At 49.7% G+C, this 24,100-nt stretch overlaps 1 protein-coding gene across 1 annotated transcript; it reads right to left on the bottom strand.

Moving 5' to 3' along the window:
• Window positions 1-347: 347 nt before the first annotated feature.
• Window positions 348-1,325, bottom strand: LOC134143773 (olfactory receptor 5B21-like). The gene has a single exon (XM_062582059.1). It carries the CDS (start codon window positions 1,323-1,325, stop codon window positions 348-350), a length of 978 nt encoding a protein of 325 aa, XP_062438043.1.
• Window positions 1,326-24,100: the final 22,775 nt, after the last annotated feature.

The following is a 24,100-nucleotide window of genomic DNA, read 5'->3' as shown; positions in this document are numbered from 1 at the left end:
TATTAACAGAGATCTGAAATTGCTGGGCATGGCAAGAGTTGCACTATCTGAGCTTATTAGAGAGTCATATCTCTATATGTCGGATTGGACTCGTCATCTTGACCACCTATAAGCACACATATAGACACTTTTTTTCATCAGTCTTTATTAGATGACTTAGAGAAATATATATATATATATATATATATGTATGTATGTATGTATATGCTAATATATATATATTTGCTAATGGACTCTTCCATCCCTTTCTGTTTTAGCTTCACATACTCCTTGAGCAATTCCTGGCACCAAGCAAACATCTTCCCCCATTGTCTCCTTGGTAGTTTACATATGCACCACACATGGTCTTAAGACCCTGGCACAGCAATGTTCTGAGCTCTGGAGATGGCCAAAGCTTTTCTGAGCACTCTTCTCATGGCTTCCCTGACCTCCCGGTTCTGCAGACTGTAAATGAGGGGATTGACAAGGGGTGTGAGGACAGTGTACAAAAAGGAGAACACTTTGTTGAGCTGCCTCAGCTGGGGGGTTCTGGGCAGTGTGTAGACAATGATGAGGGTACTGTAGAAAACAGAGACAACAGTGAGGTGTGAGGAGCAGGTGGAAAAGGCCTTTTGTCTGCCCACACTGGATGGGATCCTCCGAATGACAGCTATGATGCATGCGTAGGAAGCCAGGGTGGACAAGAAGGGGAAGATTATATCCAAGAAGCTGAATACGAAAGCAATGAGAGTGACTTTCCTAGTGTCACTGCAGGCAAGTTCCAGCAATGGGGCAAGATCACAAAAGAAGTGGTCAATGGCCTTGGAGCCACAAAACTTCAACTGGGATAAGAAAGGAGTGATTGCTGTAGAGATAAGGAAACCCATTAACCAAGATGCAGCCACCATCTGGAGACAGACCTTCCAGGTCATGATGCTTGCATAGAGCAAGGGCTGGCATATGGCCAAGTATCGATTGTAGGACATTATGGCCAGCAGGTAACATTCGCTAGCTGCAAAAGAACCAAAGAAATAGAATTGTACAATACAGCTTTGAACAGAGATGGTCCTGTCCCCAGTCAGGAAGCTGTCCAGCAGCCGAGGCAAGATGGTGGAGCTGTAGCAGGTCTCCAGGTAGGAGAGATTGCCCAGAAAGAAGTACATGGGAGTGTGCAGGTGCCAGTCTGCAACCACCAGTGCAACAGTGAGGATATTCCCAACCACGGACACCAAGTAGACCATGAGCAAGAGGAGGAAGAGTGGTGTCTGGAGTGAGGGAATATTCCACATTCCCAGCAGGAGGAACTCCCATGATGATGTCCCATTCTCCCATTGATCTTTCTCCATTGCCATCATACATCTATCTTTCTTTTTCCTGCTTTCAAGAAATAGGCCTGAAAAAAGAAGAATGTTTGTTTGTATTTGATTTAAGATGAAGGAAGAATATTTTTGACAGAAGAATAGCCATATAATCTTGCATGAAGGAAAAAACAAACAAAAAACCACAAAAAACTCAAAGAATGACAGAACAGTTGAGTTTGGAAGGGACCTCTGCATGCTATCTGGTCTAACCCACCTGCTCAAGCAGAGTCACTTAGAGCACATTGCCTAGGACACATTGAACACACTGGAGCACACTGTCCAGTTAAGCACTGAGTATCTCCAAAGATGGAGATTCCACCGCTTCTCCAGGCAAGCAGTTCAAGCGAAGAAGTATTTTATTGTGTTTGCATGGAATTTCTAGTGTCATAAGTTACTCTCTTGAAGGTTAATTCATACAGAGAGTTTGTTAAATCATGTGAACAATTTATTTAATTAAGTAAGCAGCCACAAGCAAAACAGCGCTGGGCGGCCGGGGAGTCTCAGCTCCGCCAACGGCGCGCGCCTCCCTCACACACAGTCCCCCCCTTATAGTCTGCGTTGTAATCTCCCGGTGCGTCCCGCGCATGTGTGAATTGCTGGGGGGGGGGTCGTCTGAAGCTCTCTGGTGGTTGTGGAGAGGAAGGCCGTGGTCTTCTTTCGTCTCTTTATTTTGATTTGTCTCCTTGTGAGTGATCACAGGGGTTTGCTTATCTGTTGTGTTGACTCCCTTTTTGGGATGCTGTTCTGTGAGAAAGTTACAGGCGCCTGCTTATCTTTTCTTTGTCCTTTTACCTTCAAAACCTCTGAGCAGCTTGTTGCTTACTTCAGCTCTTCACAGTCCTGCAAGATAGCTAGGGCCCCAACACTGGTTCCACAAGGGGTCATATAAGCTTTTGTGCTTACCATAATTTATTTGTCTGATACCATGTCTCAACCCTGATTGTTGTAAAACCTCCTTCTAAACAATGAACAAATAGTTACAATTTATTACAATCCCTCCTTTTACTTTTTGGTTACTTATTTTGTTCATTGAATTCCTGGAGCGCCCGGCGACTCAACGCTAATGCGTCCGCATCATCGTCTAATTCAAGTGATTCATACTTAGCAAGTACCAGCATTATGTGTACAGCTTCTAGGCGGCTTTTTACAATTGCCATTATTTTATTAAAAATACATGGTCCGAAAGTTAATGTTATTATTAACAGTAGTAAAGGCCCTGCTATGGTTGAAACACATTGTTCCTGCAGTTAGGTTACACGGTGTAGTGCGGAAACTAGGGGCACCTGCTGTCGTTACTTGCTGTATAATTAGTTGATCTTCATATCTAATTAAACTCCACCGAAAAAGTCGATGGGGGTGGTGTGGTTGTAGGATACCGCAGCTGACCATGATAATAACGCTAATTCCCGTGTACCGCAAGAGATAGTCGGGGCCCATTTCTCCTAATGTTATGTTTTACCTGGCCTCTTAACCTCCCCACTGTCTGCACTCCTCTGCCTCGCTTGTCAGTTCAGTTGCAGCGAACTACAAGGTATTGGTTCTTCTCGGCAGCAGTAGTGTTCTTCAGGGGAATCTGTTAGAGAGCCTTTGTCTAGGAGTGGGGCCCCTTCTCTTGTTACGGTACATGGACAGGGGAAATAATACTTATCGAGTCCGTTTAAGGGTTAATTTTAAGTCGGCGGAGCCTGGAACCGCCCTCCACTCTTCTCCCAGGATCGGTCCTTTCACACGGCTGGCATGAGTCCACCCTTTTTCTGCAGTCCGAACAGCTGTTTCTGTAGTAAGCAAAACAACGTAGGGGCCTTCCCACCGAGGTGCTAATGAAGTCTCTTTCCATGTTTTGATTAGGACTTTATCTCCGGGCTGTACTCGGTGTATGGCTATATCTAATGGGGGTCGCTGCACCACTAGGCCTCTTTTCTGTAACTCTCTACGTCGGCTCATTAACTGTGTTAGGTAGGGCTGTAATTGAGTATCTTGCAAATTGGGGTGGTCAAGAGGCATCTCTAAATCATATGGCATACCATAAAGCATTTCGAAAGGCGAAAGCCCCACGTCAGTTCGGGGCTGCGTTCGTATGTTTAATAAAGCAAGCGGTAAGCATTTTACCCAGGACGCCTTAGTTTCTAGCATAAGTTTTGTTAACTGTTTTTTAATTTCACCATTCATTCGTTCCACCTTTCCAGAGCTTTGAGGATGCCACGGAGTATGATATTCCCAGTTTACTCCTAAAGCTTTCATAGTTTCTCGAGACACCTTAGATATAAAATGGGGACCTCTATCAGAGTCAATTGTTTCTACAATTCCGTATCTGGGAATTATATTCTCAAGCAATATTTTTACCACAGTCTGAGCTGTAGCCCTTGCCGTAGGGAATGCTTCAACAAAATATGTGAGATGGTCTACAATCACAAGCATATATTTGTACCGTCCTGTTTTTGGAAGTTCTGTAAAATCTAATTGAATTTTTGCAAAAGGTCGATGAGCCAGTTCTCAACCTCCCAACACTCTTTTTCTGACATGTTGAGCATTCACCTTTCGACAAGTTATGCAGTCATTCACAACCCTCTTTGCTATATTGTAAATTCCTACACACATGTATTTTATAGCAAATTGATCTATCAATGCTTGAGTTCCCCAGTGCGTGTTCTCATGAAACCTCCGTAGCACTCCCAAGGCTACCGACTTTGGGAGTACTTCTCGCCCATCCGGCAGTACCCACTTTCCCTTATCAGCTTCTTTTATACCCATTTGTACCATCTTGTTTTTTTCTAGCGGCGTAAAGCAAAATAGTGAGTAAACTGGTCTGTGCAAATAACAGCGTTCATATTCAGGGGCCTCGTCCTCAGCCGCTTCCTCGAGGAAATTACACTGTATTTCTCCGACACTCCTTTCCTTCCAACAATCATACCATGTTAACTTCTTTAAATCCTTTCCACAATTTGGACGGTCTTCCCTCATTTTTATAACCTGTAAACTCATCAGGGCCGCTTAGCTCATCAGGGTCGTTTAGCTTCCTGATCTGCCAAATTATTTCCTCTAATTTGAGGAGTAAAACCTCGCTGATGTCCTTTCACATGGACTATAGCAATCTCTTTTGGTTCTCTAATAGCCTGCAGGACCTGAGTAATCAGTTCCTGGTATATCAATCCCTTCCCCTGCGAGCTGGCAAGTCCCCTCTCTTCCCAGATTTTACCGAAAGTATGTATTACCCTATAAGCATATTTAGAATCTGTGTATATCGTACCGCTTTTGCCTTTTAACAACTTTAAAGCTCGCAGCATAGCATATAGCTCACAAGCCTGAGCAGACCAGCTTGGACTCAAAGGTCCTGATTCTACCACCTCGAGTGTCTTCCCATTCACCAATGCATACCCTGATTTCCTTTTTCCTTTAACTATTCTTGAAGAGCCATCTATAAATATTTGCTCGCCCTCAGGTAACTCCACTTCTTCCAAGTCAGGTCGCAATTTTGTTTGTGCTTCTGTATTTCGGAGGCAATTATGCTCTAAGGGTTCGCTTGGTTCTCCATAGAGGAACTGAGCAGGATTTTGTAAGGAAGTCATTTCTAAGGTTAACTTTGGAGAGGAGATTAATATTCCTTCATACTTTAATAATCTAGCATCCGTGATCCATTTTTCAGCTTTTTGTTGTAGTACCCCTCGTATATTATGAGGGGATATTACCTTAATTTCTCCTCCAAATGTAATTTTCTGCGCTTCTTCTACTAATAAGGCGGCTGCCACCACTACCTGCAGACAGCTAGGCCAGCCCCGGCTAACCGGGTCCAGTAATTTGGATAAGTAGGCAACTGGCTTTTTACTTCCTGCCCATTCTTGGGCAAGTACTCCATAGGCAGTACCCTCAGTGCTGTTTACGAATAGAAAGAATGGCTTTCTTAAATCTGGAAAGCTTAATACTGGGGGATGCATTAGCTCCTCTTTTAGTTTTTCTAAATGCTCTTCATCTTCTTCTGTCCATTTAAGTAATCCATCCTTATTTAATCTATTGTAGAGGAATTTGACCTTTCCGCTATAATCCTCTATCCACTGCCGACAATACCCAGTTAATCCTAACAGTTGCCGTACTTGCCTCTTTGTTGTTGGGGCCTTCAGAGCCAGGATACCACTAATTCTCTCCGGATCCAGTCTCTTAGTCCCCCCACTTAATCGATGGCCCAGATATCTTACCTCCTTCTCTACAAACTGCAACTTTGATTTTGAAACTTTCAACCCTTGCAGGCTAAGAAAATTTAACAACTGGACGCTAGCCTGCCTTACCACTTCTTCATCCTTTCCTGCTATCAACAGATCATCCACATACTGTACTAACGTCACTCCCGGCACTTTATTATAGTCCTGCAAAATCTGTTCCAGGGCCTGTCCGAATAAATTTGGGGATTCAGTAAATCCTTGAGGGAGGACGGTCCATCTTAGTTGCTGTTTTCTATGGGTATCCGGGTCCTCCCATTCAAAGGCAAAATAATCCCTGCTGCTCTCATCCAAAGGACATGCCCAAAACGCATCCTTTAAATCTATTACACTGTACCATTGATCATCCGGGTGTAACTGATTTAACAGAGTATGTGGATTTGCTACTACTGGGAACCTAGTCACAGTTCTCTTATTGATTTCCCTCAAATCATGCACCAATCTATATTTGCCATCCTTTTTCCTTACTGGTAATATTGGGGTATTAAAAGGGGACATACAAGGTTCCAATAGCCCCTGTTGTAGTAACCTCCGAATTTCAGGTTTTAATCCCCGCCTGCCCTCTTCGGACAGGGGATATTGCTTAATTCTCGTTGGTACACCCGGGTTAGTTATAGTTACCTTAAAAGGTTTAATATTCAATTTGCCCACACTATCTGGAGTATACCAAACTTCTGGGTTTATGCTTTGTTCATCCTCTATTCGGAGAGGACACAATTTAATTTGTAGTCTATTATCTATCACTTCTAAACTTATGCCTAATTCTATTATCAAATCTCTACCTAACAGGTTATACTCAGCTTCGGGTACCAAAAGTAAAGGTCCCACACCTATCTTGGAACCTGATTCGATTAATACTTCTTTTACAACAGGAACCCCAAATGGTTCTCCTTTTGCCCCAATTACTTGTACCCTTTCTGCCGAGGCCTTACACCCTAAAGGTAAGGTTTGGACCGTAGATCTTTCAGCCCCTGTGTCTATGAGGAATTCCATTTCCTCACGCTGGGGACCCACTTTCAATTTTATCAAGGGCTCGTTTTTTTCTCGGGTCCCCAGCAAATAGAGCCCCTGACACCCCTACTCATCCTTGAACATCTGCTCATCCTCTTTTCTCTGTCGACATTCTCTCTTAATATGACCCTTTCTATTACAATAAAAACAGATCACATTTCTTTGTCCCTGACCATTTCTCCCTTCTTCTCTCTCAAGCTTCCCACGCACCATCCTAGGCCTTCCTCTTTGACCTTCCCGTATTGCTGCCACCATCATTCGTACTTGTTTCTTCTCTTTTTTGTCCTCTCTCCTAACATACACCTTCTGTGCCTCTCTCAGGAGTTCATCTAAACCCTTATCTTGCCAGTCCTCTATTTTCTCTAACTTTTTCCTAATGTCCGTCCAGGATTTGGCCACAAACTGAGTTTTAAGTAAGGCCCCTCCCACAGGAGTCCCTGGATCTAAGCCACTATACAACTGCAAGCTTTTTCGCAGCCTTTCTAACCATTCTGTCGGGGTCTCATCCCGCCTTTGCTGTTCATTAAAAGCCTTATTAATATTCTGTCCCCTTGGGACTGATTCCCTTATCCCCTGAATGATAATGGTTCTTAAGTCTTGCATATGACTGCAATGGATTGGGTCTTGGTTATTCCAATTAGGCAACTGCATCGGCCACTTAACATCTGCTGCCGGACCTTGCTGGTGTTGTTGGTCCCAGATTCGCATGCCAGCTCGCCTAATCATCCCTCTTTCCTCAAATGTGAACAGGATTCCCAGGATGGACTGTAGCTCCTCCCAAGTGTAAATATTTGGTCCTAGAAACTGGTCCACCTGCTCTGCCACTCCCAGTGGGTCTTCTAGTAGGTTTCCCATTTCCTTCTTAAAATCTCTCACGTCCCCGGAATTAATGGGGACGGCTACATATCCCGTCCCCGGTTGGGGTCCTCCCATAGCTATTTCCCGCAGTGGATATAATCCTCCTTCGAGACTTAACCCCTGTGCTCTAGTCTGACTCCTAGTTACTGGTCTCTGGGGACTAGGGTTAGCCTCGCCATCCGACTCCCCCGAGGACGGAAGTTCGGTCGGCCCGGGAAGAGAAGGGGCCGTAGGTATAGGAGGGAGTATATAAGGGGGTGGCGATAATGGGATCTCTAATTCTCGCTTCTTTTTCCCCCGCCCTCCTTTTTCTTTTAATGGGTATAAAAGGGTTCTCGTCTCCGGGTTTATCCAGAGGTGTGCATACTCGCTCTCTTCTAAGCTGAAGGGCTCCTTTGAATTTACGTAACTATTTAGGGCCTGGCATATCCAGTCCTCAAATGAACCAAAAGGGGGCCAGAAAACACTTTCTCCTTTTATAGGTTTGTTGCCCCAGACTTCAATACAATAATGGATCATCTTAACTTTACTTTTTCCCCGCCTAGAAGGGGAATCATCCCAATATTTAATCATCAATCCTAGTGGGCTATCTGGGGGAATGGGAGGTAAGCCTCCACTACAAACTCCCCCACCCATGGGACCAGAAGGCTTACTTTTCTTCTGTCCCATCTTCCGGAGTACCTTCACACACACACACACACACCGCTTCCCCCTTTTCGTGGCCCAGTCCCTCGCGGGATATGGGAACCGCACTACCGAGGGGTCCGCACTCGCTTCGTCCTTACTGGACGTCTCTCACGTGTACTCCGGGATACCCAACCCCAACTGAATGGATCACCGGCCTACACTTACTCAATCCTGAGTCTTCATTCGGTCTTCGTGCACAAAGATTACTTGGGGTTGCCGGCTCCTTTTTGCTTGTGGCTAATTTAGGGTTCGTCGGTGAAGGGCTTGAGTGAAAATCGCTCTCGGCAGAGGCCGCCGAACTCGGTGGGGCGCCTCCCCTTCCGAAGAGCTTTTCAGTCCATTGCCTTCATCCGAGTCACGGCACCAAATTTTTCATAAGTTACTCTCTTGAAGGTTAATTCATACAGAGAGTTTGTTAAATCATGTGAACAATTTATTTAATTAAGTAAGCAGCCACAAGCAAAACAGCGCTGGGCGGCCGGGGAGTCTCAGCTCCGCCAACGGCGCGCGCCTCCCTCACACACAGTCCTCCCCTTATAGTCTGCGTTGTAATCTCCCGGTGCGTCCCGCGCATGTGTGAGTTGCTGGGGGGGGGGTCGTCTGAAGCTCTCTGGTGGTTGTGGAGAGGAAGGCCGTGGTCTTCTTTTGTCTCTTTATTTTGGTTTGTCTCCTTGTGAGTGATCACAGGGGTTTGCTTATCTGTTGTGTTGACTCCCTTTTTGGGATGCTGTTCTGTGAGAAAGTTACAGGCGCCTGCTTATCTTTTCTTTGTTCTTTTACCTTCAAAACCTCTGAGCAGCTTGTTGCTTACTTCAGCTCTTCATAGTCCTGCAAGATAGCTAGGGCCCCGACACTAGTTCCACAAGGGGTCATATAAGCTTTTGTGCTTACCATAATTTATTTGTCTGACACCATGTCTCAACCCTGATTGTTGTAAAACCTCCTTCTAAACAATGAACAAATAGTTACAATTTATTACATCTAGTGTTTCAATTTGTGCCCCTTGCCTCTCATCCTGGCACTGGGCACCACTGAGCACAGTCTGGTCTCATCCTCTTGACACCTGCTCTTCTGATACTTATGCACATTGATAAAATCCCCCCTCTCTTCTCCAACCTACACAGTCTAAGAACTTGCAGCCTCTCCTCACATGACAGATACTCCTTTCTCTTAATTATCTAATCATCCTTCTGTCTCTTTGCTGGACTTGTTCCAGAAAGTCCATGTTCAGTCTCAGCAGATACCTAAAATCCACTCATTGCAGCCTCTTTGTAGAAAACACTGTGAAGAAGGGGTTTTTTTTCTTTTCATTTTTTTTCAAGGAGAAAAGGAAAAGCACAGGGAAGATCTTTTTCCTCACATCTTTGCCTCCTCTGTGGTGGTTCCTGAGGGTTCTAGGGCTGCCTCCCTACACACCCCAGCCCAACAGCTGGACCTTAGCACAGGCAGCTGTGCTTGCAGTGCTCCCACACAGCCCTCTGTCTGGTGCCCTTCCTGGGGTTCTCACAAAAATAGCAAGAGAGAAAATTATGTCTCTGCCATTCCCTTTCTCTCCCTTTAGACCTTTCAGTGAGTTTGGAGATGGGCAAGCAGATGCCTGGACTGTCCAGAGAACTCTGGGGATGGATGAGCATTTTACACTCTCACTCATCTCCTAGGCTTTCCCTGGAGGCTGTAATGATGGATACCAGCAAGAGAGGTTTCCATAGTCAGCCCAGAATGACTGAGGTCCCCGGCCCTCCCCACTGCATGAGTGAGAGTCAAATGTGAGAAAGCTGAGGGATGGAGACCAAATCCTATAAGACTAGGAGAAAGGGGAGAGGAAAAGCCCTTAACGGTTGGTGGAAGGAAGGACAAAGCATTTCTAGCCCTGAATAGCCTGCCCATCCAAGATGGACAAGTGCCCCAGGATCGGCTCCACCACACCAGCAGCCCAGCTGTAATTCAGCACCCTCAGCCCCTTCCAGGATCTCTGCTCCATGGTGCCAGGGACTCGGCAGCGTCTGGGGGGAGGAGGAAGCTGTGGGGAAGACATGCAGGAAAGGACAGGAGTGAGACTCTGGTCTCACTCACAAACTGTAACTGTGCAAAAACCCAGCAGTAATATAAACACCACCATGACTTGCCTCAGGACATCCAGCGCTGGCCTGCAGTCTTCAGCATGAAGGGGTGACCTCTGCACTGATGGTGCCTGGGAATGAAGATCGAGGTTGGGATTTCACTCTCTGCATCCCCCCCCCACCACCAAGTCCCTGCCTTCCCTGGACTCTGCAGACCACTGCCCAGAGCTCAGGCTTTGCCCTGATTTTTTCATCTTCTCTCAGCAGCTCCTGCAGTAAATCCCCAGCAGGACCTAAATGTCTCTGCTCTTTCGTGTGCCTTGGGATTAATAGTACTAACGAGCCTCTGGGGGTTGATCCTGCATCTTGGTTCTCCCCAGAGGCTGCAGAGAGTGAGCAATGCATAACTGGCTCCCAAAGGAGACTGAAAATTCTGGACTCTGGAAACTTGTAAAGAACTCTGGCAAGGCCTGACTTTACACATAACTCCTGGTCATTTGAATTCTCATTCATGCCCCTTTGAAAAGGAACTGGAGGCTGGGCAGCCACCAGTACTACATAAAGTTCATGAAACAAAGTCTTTAGAGGTCCCATGAATGGGATTCTCCTCACTTCCCTGCAGACAACTGTCTTTTCACTGACTCGCTCAGGTTCAGAGAGCCCTGACAGCTTGGGCTGGTCCCTCCAGCCTCCTACAATGCCTTTTGGAAAGGCTGAAAGTCACCTCGAAATTCCATGTCACATTTCCACACTTGCTCAGTCTTTCTCCAATGTCCAGGATCATCAGAAAGGGCAAACAGACACAAATATTATAAGATCAAAAGGGTAATTCATGTTGGAAAGAACATCTGGAAATTTCTACTTCCACCTCCTTACCAAGGCAGGGACCTGTTGACATCAGTCCACATTGCTCAGAGGTTTATCCATCAGGTCTCGAAAACCTCCAAGAATGGAGATTGCGCATCGTGCACATTCAGACAACCTGTTCTAATGCTTGACCATCCTGATGGTGAAAAGTATTCTCCTTCTGTGCAGTCTGAACCACTCTTTGTTCAACTTCTCCCCTCTCTTTTCCACCCACAGAGCACTTCTCTCATTTGAAGTCATGCTCCTGGAGACATCCTCAGTGTCCAGCAGCTGCAGAGCTGGGAGCTGCTCCCCTCACAAATTCCAGAGTGAGCCAAAATGCAGGTCCTGGGGCACAGCACTGCCTTACAGGCTCTGCAGCAGAGCCAGGACAGCAGTACTGCAGTGTGTGGGCATGTCCTGAGAAGCCCAGCATCAAAACTGTGGGAGATCCAGGGAGTCAGGGTTGTACAGCCCCCTTGGGAGGGCCTGGGTGTCTATGGTGGGATGCAGGGTGCCAGAACTGTACAGCCCCCAAGAGAGCTACAGTTCCAAGGTTGGTACAGGGTGCCAAGGACTATACTCAGAGGAGAAGCACTGCCTTCAGGCCATGCTGAGTCCAAGGATCAGCTGAGCCCTGAATTCAGCCAAAAAGAATGCTGGGCAAAATTAATGGGAAAGGGAAAAATTATCCAGATTTGCCACTTGGACTCTCCCAGGGCTTTGGAGACTGGCAAAGACCAAGGTCCCAGATAAAGCCCTCTAGATGATGTGTCTTAAAGGTTGCTCTTTTGGGGCATATCATCTCTATCTTAAGCACTGTAGACCAAGAAACCTTGCTGAGGACTTTAAAAAAACTAAGAACCTACTTTGGTGCCTCAAGGAGGAAGGCTGCGTTCTGTCCCATGCTGTCCTACATCCTTCTTCTACAAAAAGGGTGGTCCACAGCAGCTATCAGTTTTGAGGCTCCTGAAAGCATCTCAGCCCATGGCCAGGCTCTGTGCTGTTTCATTTCACATTGATCATGTCTTTGAAAAATCCCAACCCCCAATCCATCCCCCATACTGCAGTTACCCACACAGCTCTGCCCAGTGCAGAGACCTGTCGGTGCAGGGGGTGCAGACTGACCTCTTCAATGCCTCATTTGAAATATTTCACATTTTTTTCACTGTCTTAAAGGATTTATCAGCAAGTTTTGGAAAATAACTGGGATGAGGGGAGGTGACTGCTTTCCAGGGTGTGAGTGGAAGGATCTCTGCTCTTGCCCTGGCTATACCATCTCCATGGTGGTGACCTACTGAGCTCCCAGAAGACATGAGCTGAGGTCACAATAGGATGTGCTGCATCACAGGGAGCTCTTCCTGGTGCCACGGCAGAACTCTCATTTCCCTAAAAGACCTGGGCACTGCTGGGCACTTCTCATGCACTTCCCACCATTGCCCTTAGGAGCTGCTCCACAGTGAGGAGTGGGGATGGGAGATATTGGGGCCACGCTGGGGCTGTTCCCTCACAGACAGAGGCACAGGGACCTCTTGAAGACAAGTTTTGGGTGATGAGGCGGGAAGAGCGTACTATTTCCCTGGATGAAAAGGTGAGCTGAGAGCAAGGGAGTAAGCAAGATAGAAGGCTGCTGGACCAAGACCATTAGCCTGGACTGCTGTTCCTTGTTCCCAATGGTCCTGAGGCTATTCACCAAGCATAAGAGCTTTGAGAGCTCCTTCCCAAGGTGTCACACAAAGACACAAGAGCCCTACCTGAGGGTCCTATCTGGCTCCAGGGACAATGTGGCAGGCAGAACTCCTGGGTCCTGTGGCTGAGGCTGCCCTGAGCCCCAGCTCTATCCACTAATGTCAGGGAGCAATGCTGGTTCAGGTTTTCCCAGGCATAGGTCTCCCTTTGGGATCTGACTCTGGCAGGAAATGCAGCCTCTGTCTTGGAGGCTGGTGTGTCCTGCAACTCCCATGGGGCTCTTAAGAGCCTGCTGGAAATGCTCATATAGGAAATGGATCCTTCGCCTTGTAATAAATCCAGGAGTTCTACTGATTTAGAAGAACCTCTGCTCCTTCTTCCTGGATCCTCTTCTGCTTCCAACCTGGCAGAGCATGTTTTGGGCTCAGAGATGTTGCTCTCAGATGGCCACAGCCCCCGCCCTCCTGCAGAAGGGGGACAAACCTCTGCACCCAAAAGACAGCCTGTTTGTCCTGCAAGTCTCTGCTGACACCAACCATTTTTCTCTGAGCTGTGATGGGCAGTGCTGGGGGTGAGTGCAGCAGGGCCATCTCCCCCAGCTCCCTGAGAGGCCCACACCTCTGCTGCCCACATCCAACAAGCGCTGAGCTGCTCTACCCTGGCTGCCCTGTGCCCCTGGGACTCCTCAGCCCTTTGGAGCGATGCAACAGGGTGCAGCCCGGCCCCACAAAGAGCAGCCCCTGTCTGGATGCGGCCGAGCCCTGCCACGTGCAGCATGAGGGCTGCTGAGCCCAAGGGCTGCTGTGGGGAGGGGGAAGGGTGAAAAAGGGTGAGAGGACACAGCACTGCCCTGCTCTGGGGGCAGCAGCACGCTGCCCATGGGCTCCAGCGCCCCAGCCATGCCCAGGGCCCCATCGCCGGCACCAGGGCTGGCACCAGCACAGGCCCCTGGGCTGCCCCCCGCACCCGCATGGCCCCAGGGCGCAGGGAAGTGTGGAGCCCTTGGGGCCCCTGCGGCAGAGCCCAGCCCTGCGGGGCAGCAGCTGGGCCCCAGGGCCCTGCACTGCCTGGGCACCCGGTGCTGGGCTGCCCTGAGGTCCTGCCACGCCCTGCTCTGCTGCCCACAAGATGGCGCTGTCCCACGGGAGTAGGGGAGGGGAGGGGAGGTGCTGGTGGACAAGCAGTGTCTGTGTGCTGCAGAAAAGTCTGCCCCATCAAAACACCAGGGGGCTGCTGAGAATTTTCTCCAAGATCTGGATGATATCTCTGAGGGTTGATGTGTCCTGAGGGTCCCCTAGCTGCAGCCATGGCTGGTCGTATGCCCTGTGTCCCTGATGTACAGTTGCATGTTATCTGTCAACCCTCTGTGAGGTGAAGAGCGGGCATGTGGTGTGTCAGAGTGGTGGGGTACCTTGTGGTGGGGACAGATGATACCCAAGTGTCCTGGTGCTCACCACAGAAGGAGGTGCCTGGAAAGAGCAGTGCTGTGTGTGGGCAGTGCTGCCAAGCTGCAGAGAAAATGAATACTTTGAGGTGAAGAGCTAACTTGGCTTGCAGGGCCCAGACTGCCCAGGTGGTGTGAGCCAGAGATGCTGGGAGCCTGCTGCCTTGTGTGTGATGAGGTTCAGGCCTTGTGTTTCCTCAGCTCTTGCCAGGATGTGCAGGCGGGATGCTGCCTAGAGGGCAGGGAGTGTTTCTGCTTACTCTGAGGTGTGAACCAAGGCTGCTTTTTCCCTTTCTGCTCGCTTGCTTTTCTTCACGAGAGCTTTCCCTTGCAGCAGTGTTTGCTGAGGGATAGGGGAGTGTGAGCATTTCTCATTGCTGGCTGGGCGTTAGTGTGCTGGAAGCTCCTTGGAGGAGTGAAAGCTTTGTGGAGAGGTGGTCTTTATATACGGTTAAGTATGTTCCTAGGAGATGAATTGGAAGGTGCTGCTCCCTTGCGGTGCCAGATCTCCCTAGACAAGGAGTCCCTTTGAGTAGGCAAGCCAAGCAAGAGTGCCCTGCAAGGGCTGCACCTCTCCTCCTCCCAGCTGCAGTCTCTGAATTCTCCCATCATCCTGCTGTCTGTGCTGCAGAAGGGACACAAGAGAGCAGCCCACATGCAGGCAGGAGTGTGCTAGGTGTGGTGTCGTTAGGTGCTGACACTGCTGACATGGGCAAGGCGCTGTGTTTTCTCCGGAGCCTTGGATGGATGTGAGGAGCCCCACTTAGCTCTAGATGCATTGCTGCAAGTAGCTGGAGCCAAGGGAGTGGTGGTGAGCACAGCCGTCGTCCAAGGAAGTTGCCATCTTTTGGGCAGTCACTGAGGACCTTGTGTGCTTGAAGCCCTTGACCCTTGGTGTTTTCTGCCTGAGTACTTTTAGAGTTGCCCCTCCTTTTCTGAGGGGAGAGTCCCAGAGCTTTTGCAGTGTAACCACTCTTGTTTTCGATCTCGTCCCTGCTGAGGCCTGAGGGGATAGTCTCCCTGCAGTGCTGAGAAGTCAGGGTGCCCATGAGTGGAGCCCTGAGGGTCAAATACTTTGTAAGAGAGGAAAGAGAAATGGTCCTTCCTCCAGCCTGCCCCCTCATGCCAGTTTAGAGTATACCAAGCTCTTCCAGCCTCTCCTCATCTGCCCCATACTTCAGCCCCTGACTGTTTTAGTGTCCTTGTGCTGGACTTCCACCTGTGTGTCAGTGCCTTTCTGGAACTGGGAAGCTCAGACAAGACCAATCATCCAAAAAAAGGGTCTTAGTTTTGCCCAAACCAGGAGTCCAGTGTCTCCATGGCCTGGCTGTCTGTGCTCTGATGATTGTTTGGTTCAATACAGAGGGGAGACATTTGCCCCAGGCTGCTGTGACTATGTAAGGCCAGCAGAACTGATAATAACCCTCCAATTCTTTCTTTCTAGGTTGCTCCACTCATGTAGGCTCCCAGTGCAGTTCTAGTGCCCACATGGCTGGTGGGAGGATGCCAGGGTGCATCGCTGTAGCTGTCAACATCTTTGCCAAGATCATGACCCTCTGAAAGCAGCTGCAAGTGAGTGAGGTGAGGCTACATATGGATGTGAAGGCTCCCCTCAATGCACTTGGCTGCCATGGGTGACAGGGTGTGAGTTCACCTCCTGGTACCTCTGCTCTCCTTCTGCTTCCTCACGTCACAAATGCTATTACTACTGGCCTGCTCAGCAAATGCTATTGTGCCCCTCCTTTCCTATGGGGCCTACAAAATGGCCAGTAAGATGAATTAAAGACTCTCTTCTTAAAGTGCAGCATGTCTTGAAGGCCTATGTCTAAGTGCCTGAAAGCCTCCTGTGTGTGAGCTGAGGAAGTCTCGCAGTGCTTGGGCTTCTCACCCTGCAAGGGATGAAGATGTGCCCAGTGCCAGGCAGCAGGTGGCACTAAGACATCAGCCAGTGCCCCACGAGTACGAGTACAGGTACAGAGCCAGGTCTCCTGCTCCAGAGGCTGTGCCCCCAGGGCAGCTGGCATTTCAGCAGACCTCCAGTCTGGGGTGGTCTCCTTGCTGGGGCTTCGTTTCAAAGCCTCTGCACCCTCTCTCCCTTCACAGAGCCTCCCTGCCCAACTGATGAAAGGAAAGGGACAGAGGTTGCTTAGTGCTCAGGAGACCTGCAGGACCTCCAAGCGTTTCTGAATTGTGTCTGTAACTTCAGCATTACAAAACAAATCCCCTAACCATTGTCCCCAGGTGGAGGTTCATGGCATGGTGGGGTCCAGGGACGAGGCAGCAGTCTGCTGTGCCCACAGGGAGCAGCATCCTTCCCTCTGAAAGCAGCAGCATTGCCCAAGGAGCCAGCTGTGGCCCCGGTCTTGTGCTCAGGTTTTTCCACATGCCTTGTGAGCCCAGAGTGCCTTGGCCACCTTCTGGTGTCACCACAAGAGCTTCTGTGTGTGTCTGGGCTGAGCAGCCAAGGGAAGGCAGTGAGCAGAGCAGTGCCTGGGGAGTGTGCAAGTGGCGAGTGTCCTGCATCCTGAAGGGAATGGCTCTGGGGATTTGTCCTGCCTGTGGCTTTGGTGTGGTGATCCAAAGAGCTGTGCAGACAGGCAGACTCATGGCTGTTTCTAACGGATGACCAGTTGTCTCTAAGTTCCTGTTGATTTTTCCTGCCTTGAGGACACACCCTGGGAAACTGCTAGTCCCCTGCTGCTGCATAGACCTGTCCCAATGGCTCTTGTGTCTGGAGAGAGTTTGTTGCTAGCATTTTATGGAAGCTGCTCTGTCCCCCCTCTCTTGCTCTCTCTGAAGAGAGGGAGAGGAAGCAACAGCCATATGGTTGCAGGTGGGGGAAAGCTTCACCTGTCTCCCATGGGAGCAACCAGTGGGCTGCTCACCTTCCGCACTGGGGAGAAGTGGTGAGAGACATGCCACCCAAGACACACAGCTGTAAGCAGTCGGTTCCCAAGAGAGCTAGGAGCACAGATGTCCCACTGTTATTTCTGAAGTACAAATAAAGAGTTTAAGACATGCAGTCACATTTGGCTATTCCAGCGTGTCTGACTTCCCTGAGTACTTCATACACTAGCAGGAGGTGGCTATGCCCAGGAAAACCTGAACCAGCATTGCTCCCTCACATTAGTGGATAGAGCTGGGGCTCAGGGCAGCCTCAGCCACAGGACCCAGGAGTTCTGCCTGCCACATTGTCCCTGGAGCCAGATAGGACCCTCAGGTAGGGCTCTTGTGTCTTTGTGTGACACCTTGGGAAGGAGCTCTCAAAGCTCTTATGCTTGGTGAATAGCCTCAGGACCATTGGGAACAAGGAACAGCAGTCCAGGCTAATGGTCTTGGTCCAGCAGCCTTCTATCTTGCTTACTCCCTTGCTCTCAGCTCACCTTTTCATCCAGGGAAATAGTACGCTCTTCCCGCCTCATCACCCAAAACTTGTCTTCAAGAGGTCCCTGTGCCTCTGTCTGTGAGGGAACAGCCCCAGCGTGGCCCCAATATCTCCCATCCCCACTCCTCGCTGTGGAGCAGCTCCTAAGGGCAATGGTGGGAAGTGCATGAGAAGTGCCCAGCAGTGCCCAGGTCTTTTAGGGAAATGAGAGTTCTGCCGTGGCACCAGAAAGAGCTCCCGTTGATGCTCCATTGCCCATCCGGGCTATGCCCCACTTCTACTCCAGCCCAGGGCCTTCTAAACGGGCATGCAATGCCCAGATTGTGTCATCTGAATGAAAACCTGAACCAAGGGTAATGAGCTCCCTTCTTGTCCCCATCTAGGTGTCCTACCTATTTAAGACATGGGAATATAGATATCCAGGGGTGGGATTTTTCTACCTCTTGTAGATAACCATCCTCTGATGAAACAACTGACAAAGCTGTAACTGGTCTCTCTGTGTTGTTTAGAGAGGGGCCAAAGGTGATTAGTTTGCTTTATCTCCGTGAACATTTCCCAGGGGGGAGGGAGCCCAAGGGATAGAAGAAGTCATGCCTTCAGCTGGGCCCCTGCCCTTGAGCAGAGCCAGGCTTCAGGGACAGAGGGGGCTGATGGCAAACTGGCAGCACAGCTCTGTGCAGCATTAGATCCTCTGCAAAGAGCAGCAGGGCTGCGGGCACTGCCTCCTGCTGCTGATGTGAGATGAGACATGACAGAGAGAAGTGAACGGTTGTGTTGAGTGTGAGGACAGAGGAGAGCTCCTTGTAGGAGAAATCTTCACAGCCCTTGAAACGGTAAGTCTCTGGTGCAGGGCAATGCTGTGGAGGCTCCTGGAAGGGTCTCCTAAACCTTTCACATCCCTCAAGGATCACTCTCCTTTGTAGAGGAGGGCAAGATTCTTCAGAGTAGCGATCCCCTGCCACACTGCCACAGCGTAGGGCATGCTGCTACTTTCTCCCAAGGACGGCTGCAGGGCTGTGAAGCTGGGATATGCACCCAGGTGTGCCCAGAGCTGTGATTCAGAGCAGTGTCCTTGCACTGCAGAGGAAGGTGAAGAAAAGGCTACTGAAAAAGGGAAGGAGGTTTCCTTCCAGGGCTTTCAGTTTCCTAATTTTGACAGGAAGAAAAAGGGAAAGTGTTTCCTCTTTTGTCAAGAAACTAGGATTCACAAATCTTCACTCTCAGAGATCAACAGCTCTGAAAGATCAGCAAACCCCTTCAACTCCACTTCCCCCTACAGCAGCACCAGCAGCATCTTTATGGACTTCTCAGGGCTTTTGTGACCTACTCCTTAGGACCTGCATGCACAGAGATGCCCTTGGACAGTGCCCAGTCCTGAGAGGTTTATGTAGGGCAGAACTGAGCATACACAGGGTGTGACAGGGTCTGTGAGCACTGACAGGGAAAAAATGTTGGGACAGAGGAAGCTCCAGGCAGCAGGAACAGCTGCAGAATGAAAGGGAACTGCGAACAGAATCATCATGGGAGGATGGATTTGGCCAAGTGAAGGTCAGTCCCTCTGATGCAGACACCTTCCTCTGAGCAAGCCTCCAGTTTCTCCCCTCCCACTCAGAAGAGTCCCTGCCCTGGCAGCCACGGGGTCCAGGCTATAAGCCCCCTCCTCTGCAGCCAGACCTCTGGCAGAGGAGAGGGGATCTCTCTTGCCACGAGCCCATCTCACGCTGCCCCACAAAGGGGCGGAGATCTGCCCTGAAATGTCATCACCAGTGAGGTGGCATACCCAGCTGGGCAAATCCCTGAAACTCATTTCTGTAACCATCATTCTTGAGAAGTGATGTGAAGATGCTGAAAAGCCCTGCCACAAGACGAGTGGATTTCATTTGACAGAAACTGAGTGTCAGAGCTACTCACAAATAAAGAGATGCAATGTCAGATTTTTAATAAGAAATGTAAAATTTTATTAATTTCTTTTTATTTGTTTTGTTTTTTTTTTTAAGTCTTTCCTAAATTGTCCCTATGTTTTCCTCCTTGAATCGTTCCCCATGGCCAGTGGGAAATAATGTCCAACAGCAGCTCCTTCAACGAGTTCCTCCTCCTGGCATTCCCAGACACACGGGACCTGCAGCTCTTGCACTTCTCGTTCTTCCTGAGCACCTACCTGGCTGCCCTCCTGAGCAACGGCCTCATCATCAAAGCAGTAACCTGCAGCCACCACCTGCACACCCCCATGTACTTCTTCCTCCTCAGTCTCTCTGTTCTGGACATTGGTGCCATCTCTGTAACTGTCCCCAAATCCATGGTCAATTCCCTGTGGGACACCAGAGGCATTTCCTACTTGGGATGTGCTGCTCAAGTCTTTTTCTTTATTTTCTTATGTTCAACAGAGTATTCTCTTCTCACAGTCATGGCCTATGACTGCTACATCGGCATCTGCAGACCCCTGCACTACAACATAATCATGGGCAGCAGAGCTTGTGTCAAAATGGCAGCAGCTGCCTGGGCCAGTGGTTTTCTCAATGCTCTCCTGCACACTGCCAACACATTTTCCATACCTCTCTGCCAAGGCAACACAGTGGACCAGTTCTTCGGTGAGATCCCTCAGATCCTCAGGCTCTCCTGCTCAGACACCTACCTTACAGAAGTTGGGCTTATTGTGATTACTGCCTGTTTAGGCTGAGGGTGTTTCATTTTCATCATGGTGTCCTACATGCAGGTCTTCACTGCTGTGCTGAGGATGCCCTCTGAGCAGGGCCAGCACAAAGCCTTTTCCATGTGCCTCCCGCACCTGTCTGCGGTCTCCCTGTTTGTCAGCACAACATTTTTTGCTTACCTGAAGCCGCCTTCCCTCTCCTCCCCACCTCTGGATCTGGTAGTGGCTGTTCTGTACGTGGTGGTGCCTCCAACAGTGAACCCCCTCATCTACAGCATGAGGAACAAGGAGCTCATTGAGGAAACTCATCCAATGGGTACAAGGTCAGCACCAATAACTGGCCCACGTGCATTCACTCACTAGGATGTCTAGAGTCAAGGCTATGTGTTGTGCATTTCTTTCTTGTCTCTTTTGCATCCATGTTAAAAACAAACAAAAAATTCAGTTCATACTCCATCTCCCCAGAAATCTCTCATTTGAATTGGACCCAGAGACTATGTTGAAGCAGGAAGCCTGGCTTCTCTCTTCATCGGCACAGATGGAGGTGTTGTCCCAAAACTGGGTGCTGTTACCCGGTGTGCAAGCAACACTGGGTCGAGATACTTGTTTATTTCATTTCTGCACAGAGATGGGTGCTAGGTGATAGATCCACAAAGCTAGCACACCTTCTCCCTTTCTCTTTCTTTAGTTACACACACTTTTCAGGGAGTGCTTTATATATATTTTTTCTATTGGTTACAGTTTTATTACATCACATATTCACTCTGCATTTGTGCTTTAACATTCCTGTTCATTAGCTTAAGAAGCAGAGAAGAAGGTGGTAACATCATTATCATGTCATTTCCGTCTCATTATTCATTTAAGGGTGTGTAGTTTAGTATGTTAATAAGCCTTAATGAACTTCTAGGTTACTCTGGGTTGTTCTGCTGCTTTTGTCTTGTCGACTCCTCACATTCTTCAAAATCTTGTGGTTTTCTCAAGGTTATTCGGCTGGAGCTGGTTGCGCTTTGCAAGACTGTTTTACGAGAGCCTCTCTCCCTTGTCCTTGAGTCTTGTTAAGTATTTGAGGGTTTTATCAGTATAACTCTAACAGAGGAACATCACAGCCTGCAAGGCTGAGCTCGCTTGGATGCCCCCAGTGCAATGAGAGGAGTTTCCCTTTGCAGTGTCTCTTTGGGTAGTGACACCAAGGGAGCTCAGGGGCCCAGAGTCAGGCTCAGATAAATACCGATGAGGTGAGACCATGGGTCCTGTGTCCATTAGGAGAGCTCAGCTCCCCTGGCCACAGTCAGAGTGTGATCTCACATCCCTCTCCTGTGAGGCTGGCAGCCAGCTGTCACCGTGGGCTGATCCCTTCCCTCTACAGAGCTCCAACACTCAAAGCAGAGCAGGAATGAAGGGGAGGAGAGTCTGCTCAAAGTCTCTGCGAACAGACCTTCTGCTGCACAGCACCATTTCCAAACTGTCACAGCAGGCCTTTCCTCATGGCAATCTTTGCAGGGGGGCTGCAACTTTCTTGGAGAAACATCCACCAAAAGAAGCATGAGTTTTTCTTTTTAGGCCTTTTCTCCTCTTTTCCACACTGTTCTGCTCCGTTCTCATGTGTGTATATGGCCTAAGTCCTCTTGTAACATGGTGCTTCTGTGTGCATTTCTGTGAGCTCAGACAGAAGCAGGCCCTGAGGACCCTCACAGCATACCTGGCTTCCACAATATAATTTCCATAATAAAAGGGGATCTCCTCTGTGACGTACCTGTAGTCTGGTCTTTCTTCAGAAGACAGAGTCAAAAATATTCTTATGGGAATGCACCATTAAGGAATCTGGCATTCTCCTTGTGAACATAGCATATGGGGGGTGAGCTCAGAGTCCCAATGTGATCTGTTAGGGACTGAGGGTTGGATTCACGGCTCATCTCTGAGTGACCAGTGCTGGTGGACTGATCCACCAGCCTCCGCCACCCTGGGGCACTGCGGGGAGCACAGAGCAGGGGTGCAGGAATGGCCAGGCCAGCATGGATACTCTGACCAGGAGAAAGGTTCTCTGGGGAGCAGAGACATCACAGCAAAATAGCAGGGCAGTATTCAGAGACAGGAAAAGAGAAGGAGAGCTTGATTCCTCTGTGTATCACCTCAGGGCAGGCAGCGCTGTTTCCGGGGCAGCAGGAACTGCCGGAGGTGCTGCAAGGCCAGGGCTTTCATGCTGTTCACAGCAGCAAGGTGGGCATAGAGGGGCTTCAGGCAGACAAGGAGGAGGATCTGCTGGGCTCAAGAACACGGGAGACAGTGACAGGCCTCACTGCAGGACCTCATCCCCCTTGATGGGGAGCTGCTGCCCTTTTCCATGGGCCTGGCCTGAGTAACGCTGTGGGGCTTGGCTGTGCCTGGCCCCACACCTCGCAAGTCCTGACCTGACCCTGTCCTTGTCCTGCTGACCTAATTCCTCATCTCTACCTCGGCCCTGTCACCTCACTACAGTCTAGAAAGCCTTGGCCAGGAAAGCTGCAACCCAAGCATGACACAGAGAACGTTGTGGGTATAGAAGTGGCTGCTGTATCCATGCAGAAACTCTTGCCTGACAGCCAATGTAAAGATGTGAGGAGAATTTCAGATTTGGCCCCCTACTCAGGTAACATTGAACAGAGACTCTTCAGTGGATGGAAAAGCAAGGGCAACTGCCTGGGCCTGATTATACGATGAAAAGTCAGGAGAGAAGGTCCTTCTCTGATACCACTCACCTACTTATGAACCATTTGGGACAGGGTTCCTCCTACAAAGAAGGTGCTGTTGGGAGCAGCAGGAGTGAGGCTGCTCCATGCGGGAAGGGGAGCCAGGAGTCAAGGGTGCTGGCAAGGCAGTCAGGGAAGTGACCCACTGTCAAGAGGTGCTGTCCCACACTGCCTGGACAAGAGGAGCAGAGCAGGTTTGGGGCTAATAATTGGCATTAGGTACAGTCCAGCAATGGCCAGATAGGACTGGAGGGCTCCACTCAGCCCTGCTTTGTGTGGGAGGTCAGACTGGAGACCTCCAGAGGTCTCTTCCCATCAAAACTCTTCTGCAATTCCATGAATTCTTGCTCCTCTGTCTCTGCATCAGCATGGGTGGCAGGGGGAGGAGAGCACCTAGGGCAGAGCAGACCGAGACTGCTGGGAGAGTGTTGAGGGAAGATCCAAAGGTCCCGGGCTCAGACCTGGGCTTTGGAAAACTCCTTTACACCCCTGCTCCCAGAGGCTCTGTCTGCCTCTTCCACCCTCCATGTGTTCCCCTCCTGTAGGCTAAGGTGGACTCCAGGATTGCCTGGGGACTCTCTTCCCCATGGAGAGAAGAGAGAGGGCCTTCACCAGCCCCACACTGCCTTTTCCACTGCCAGCCTTTGCAGTTGCATGTGCCTAGGTCTGCTCTGTCCCCACAGTCACAGCTACACTGGAGCCCATGACGATTCTGATGCTGCTGTCCTCAAGCAGGGATCTGCCCCGCAGCTGGGGCCTGGCCAGCTACAAAGACATCAGCTGTTGAGTGTCCCAGCCATGCAGCTGAGGGCAGGGGTCTTCACCCCAATTTCCCTGCTCCTGTCTCTGCTCTCACCACCACCGCTGCTGTACCCAAGTCAAGCCCTCCTGCCTGCAGACTACCTTGGGGCCTGAGGCAACTCCAGCTCCCTCCAGGGCTGTGCTGGAGACTTTCAGGAGCAGCCTGAGGTGGAACTGGCACCATCAGGGTGGACTGGGATAGGGCAGCTCCCCTCTGTCATGCTGCAGCTGGGGCTGAGGTGGGGCTGGGAACAGCATTTCCCTGGGGAGCTCCTGCAGGAACTGCTGTCGGGGATCCTCCACATCTGTCCTGCCACCAGCACCAGCACTCAGGGTGTGAAGGTGGAAGTGCACAGAGGGTGGAAGGTGGCCAGGCTGCCTAGGGAGAGCAT

This window comes from Rhea pennata, chromosome 8 (genome assembly GCF_028389875.1).
Source record: "Rhea pennata isolate bPtePen1 chromosome 8, bPtePen1.pri, whole genome shotgun sequence".
NCBI lineage: Eukaryota > Metazoa > Chordata > Aves > Rheiformes > Rheidae > Rhea > Rhea pennata.
The sequence above is the reverse complement of the archived record's forward strand: the minus strand, read 5'-3'. Positions and strand labels throughout refer to the sequence as shown.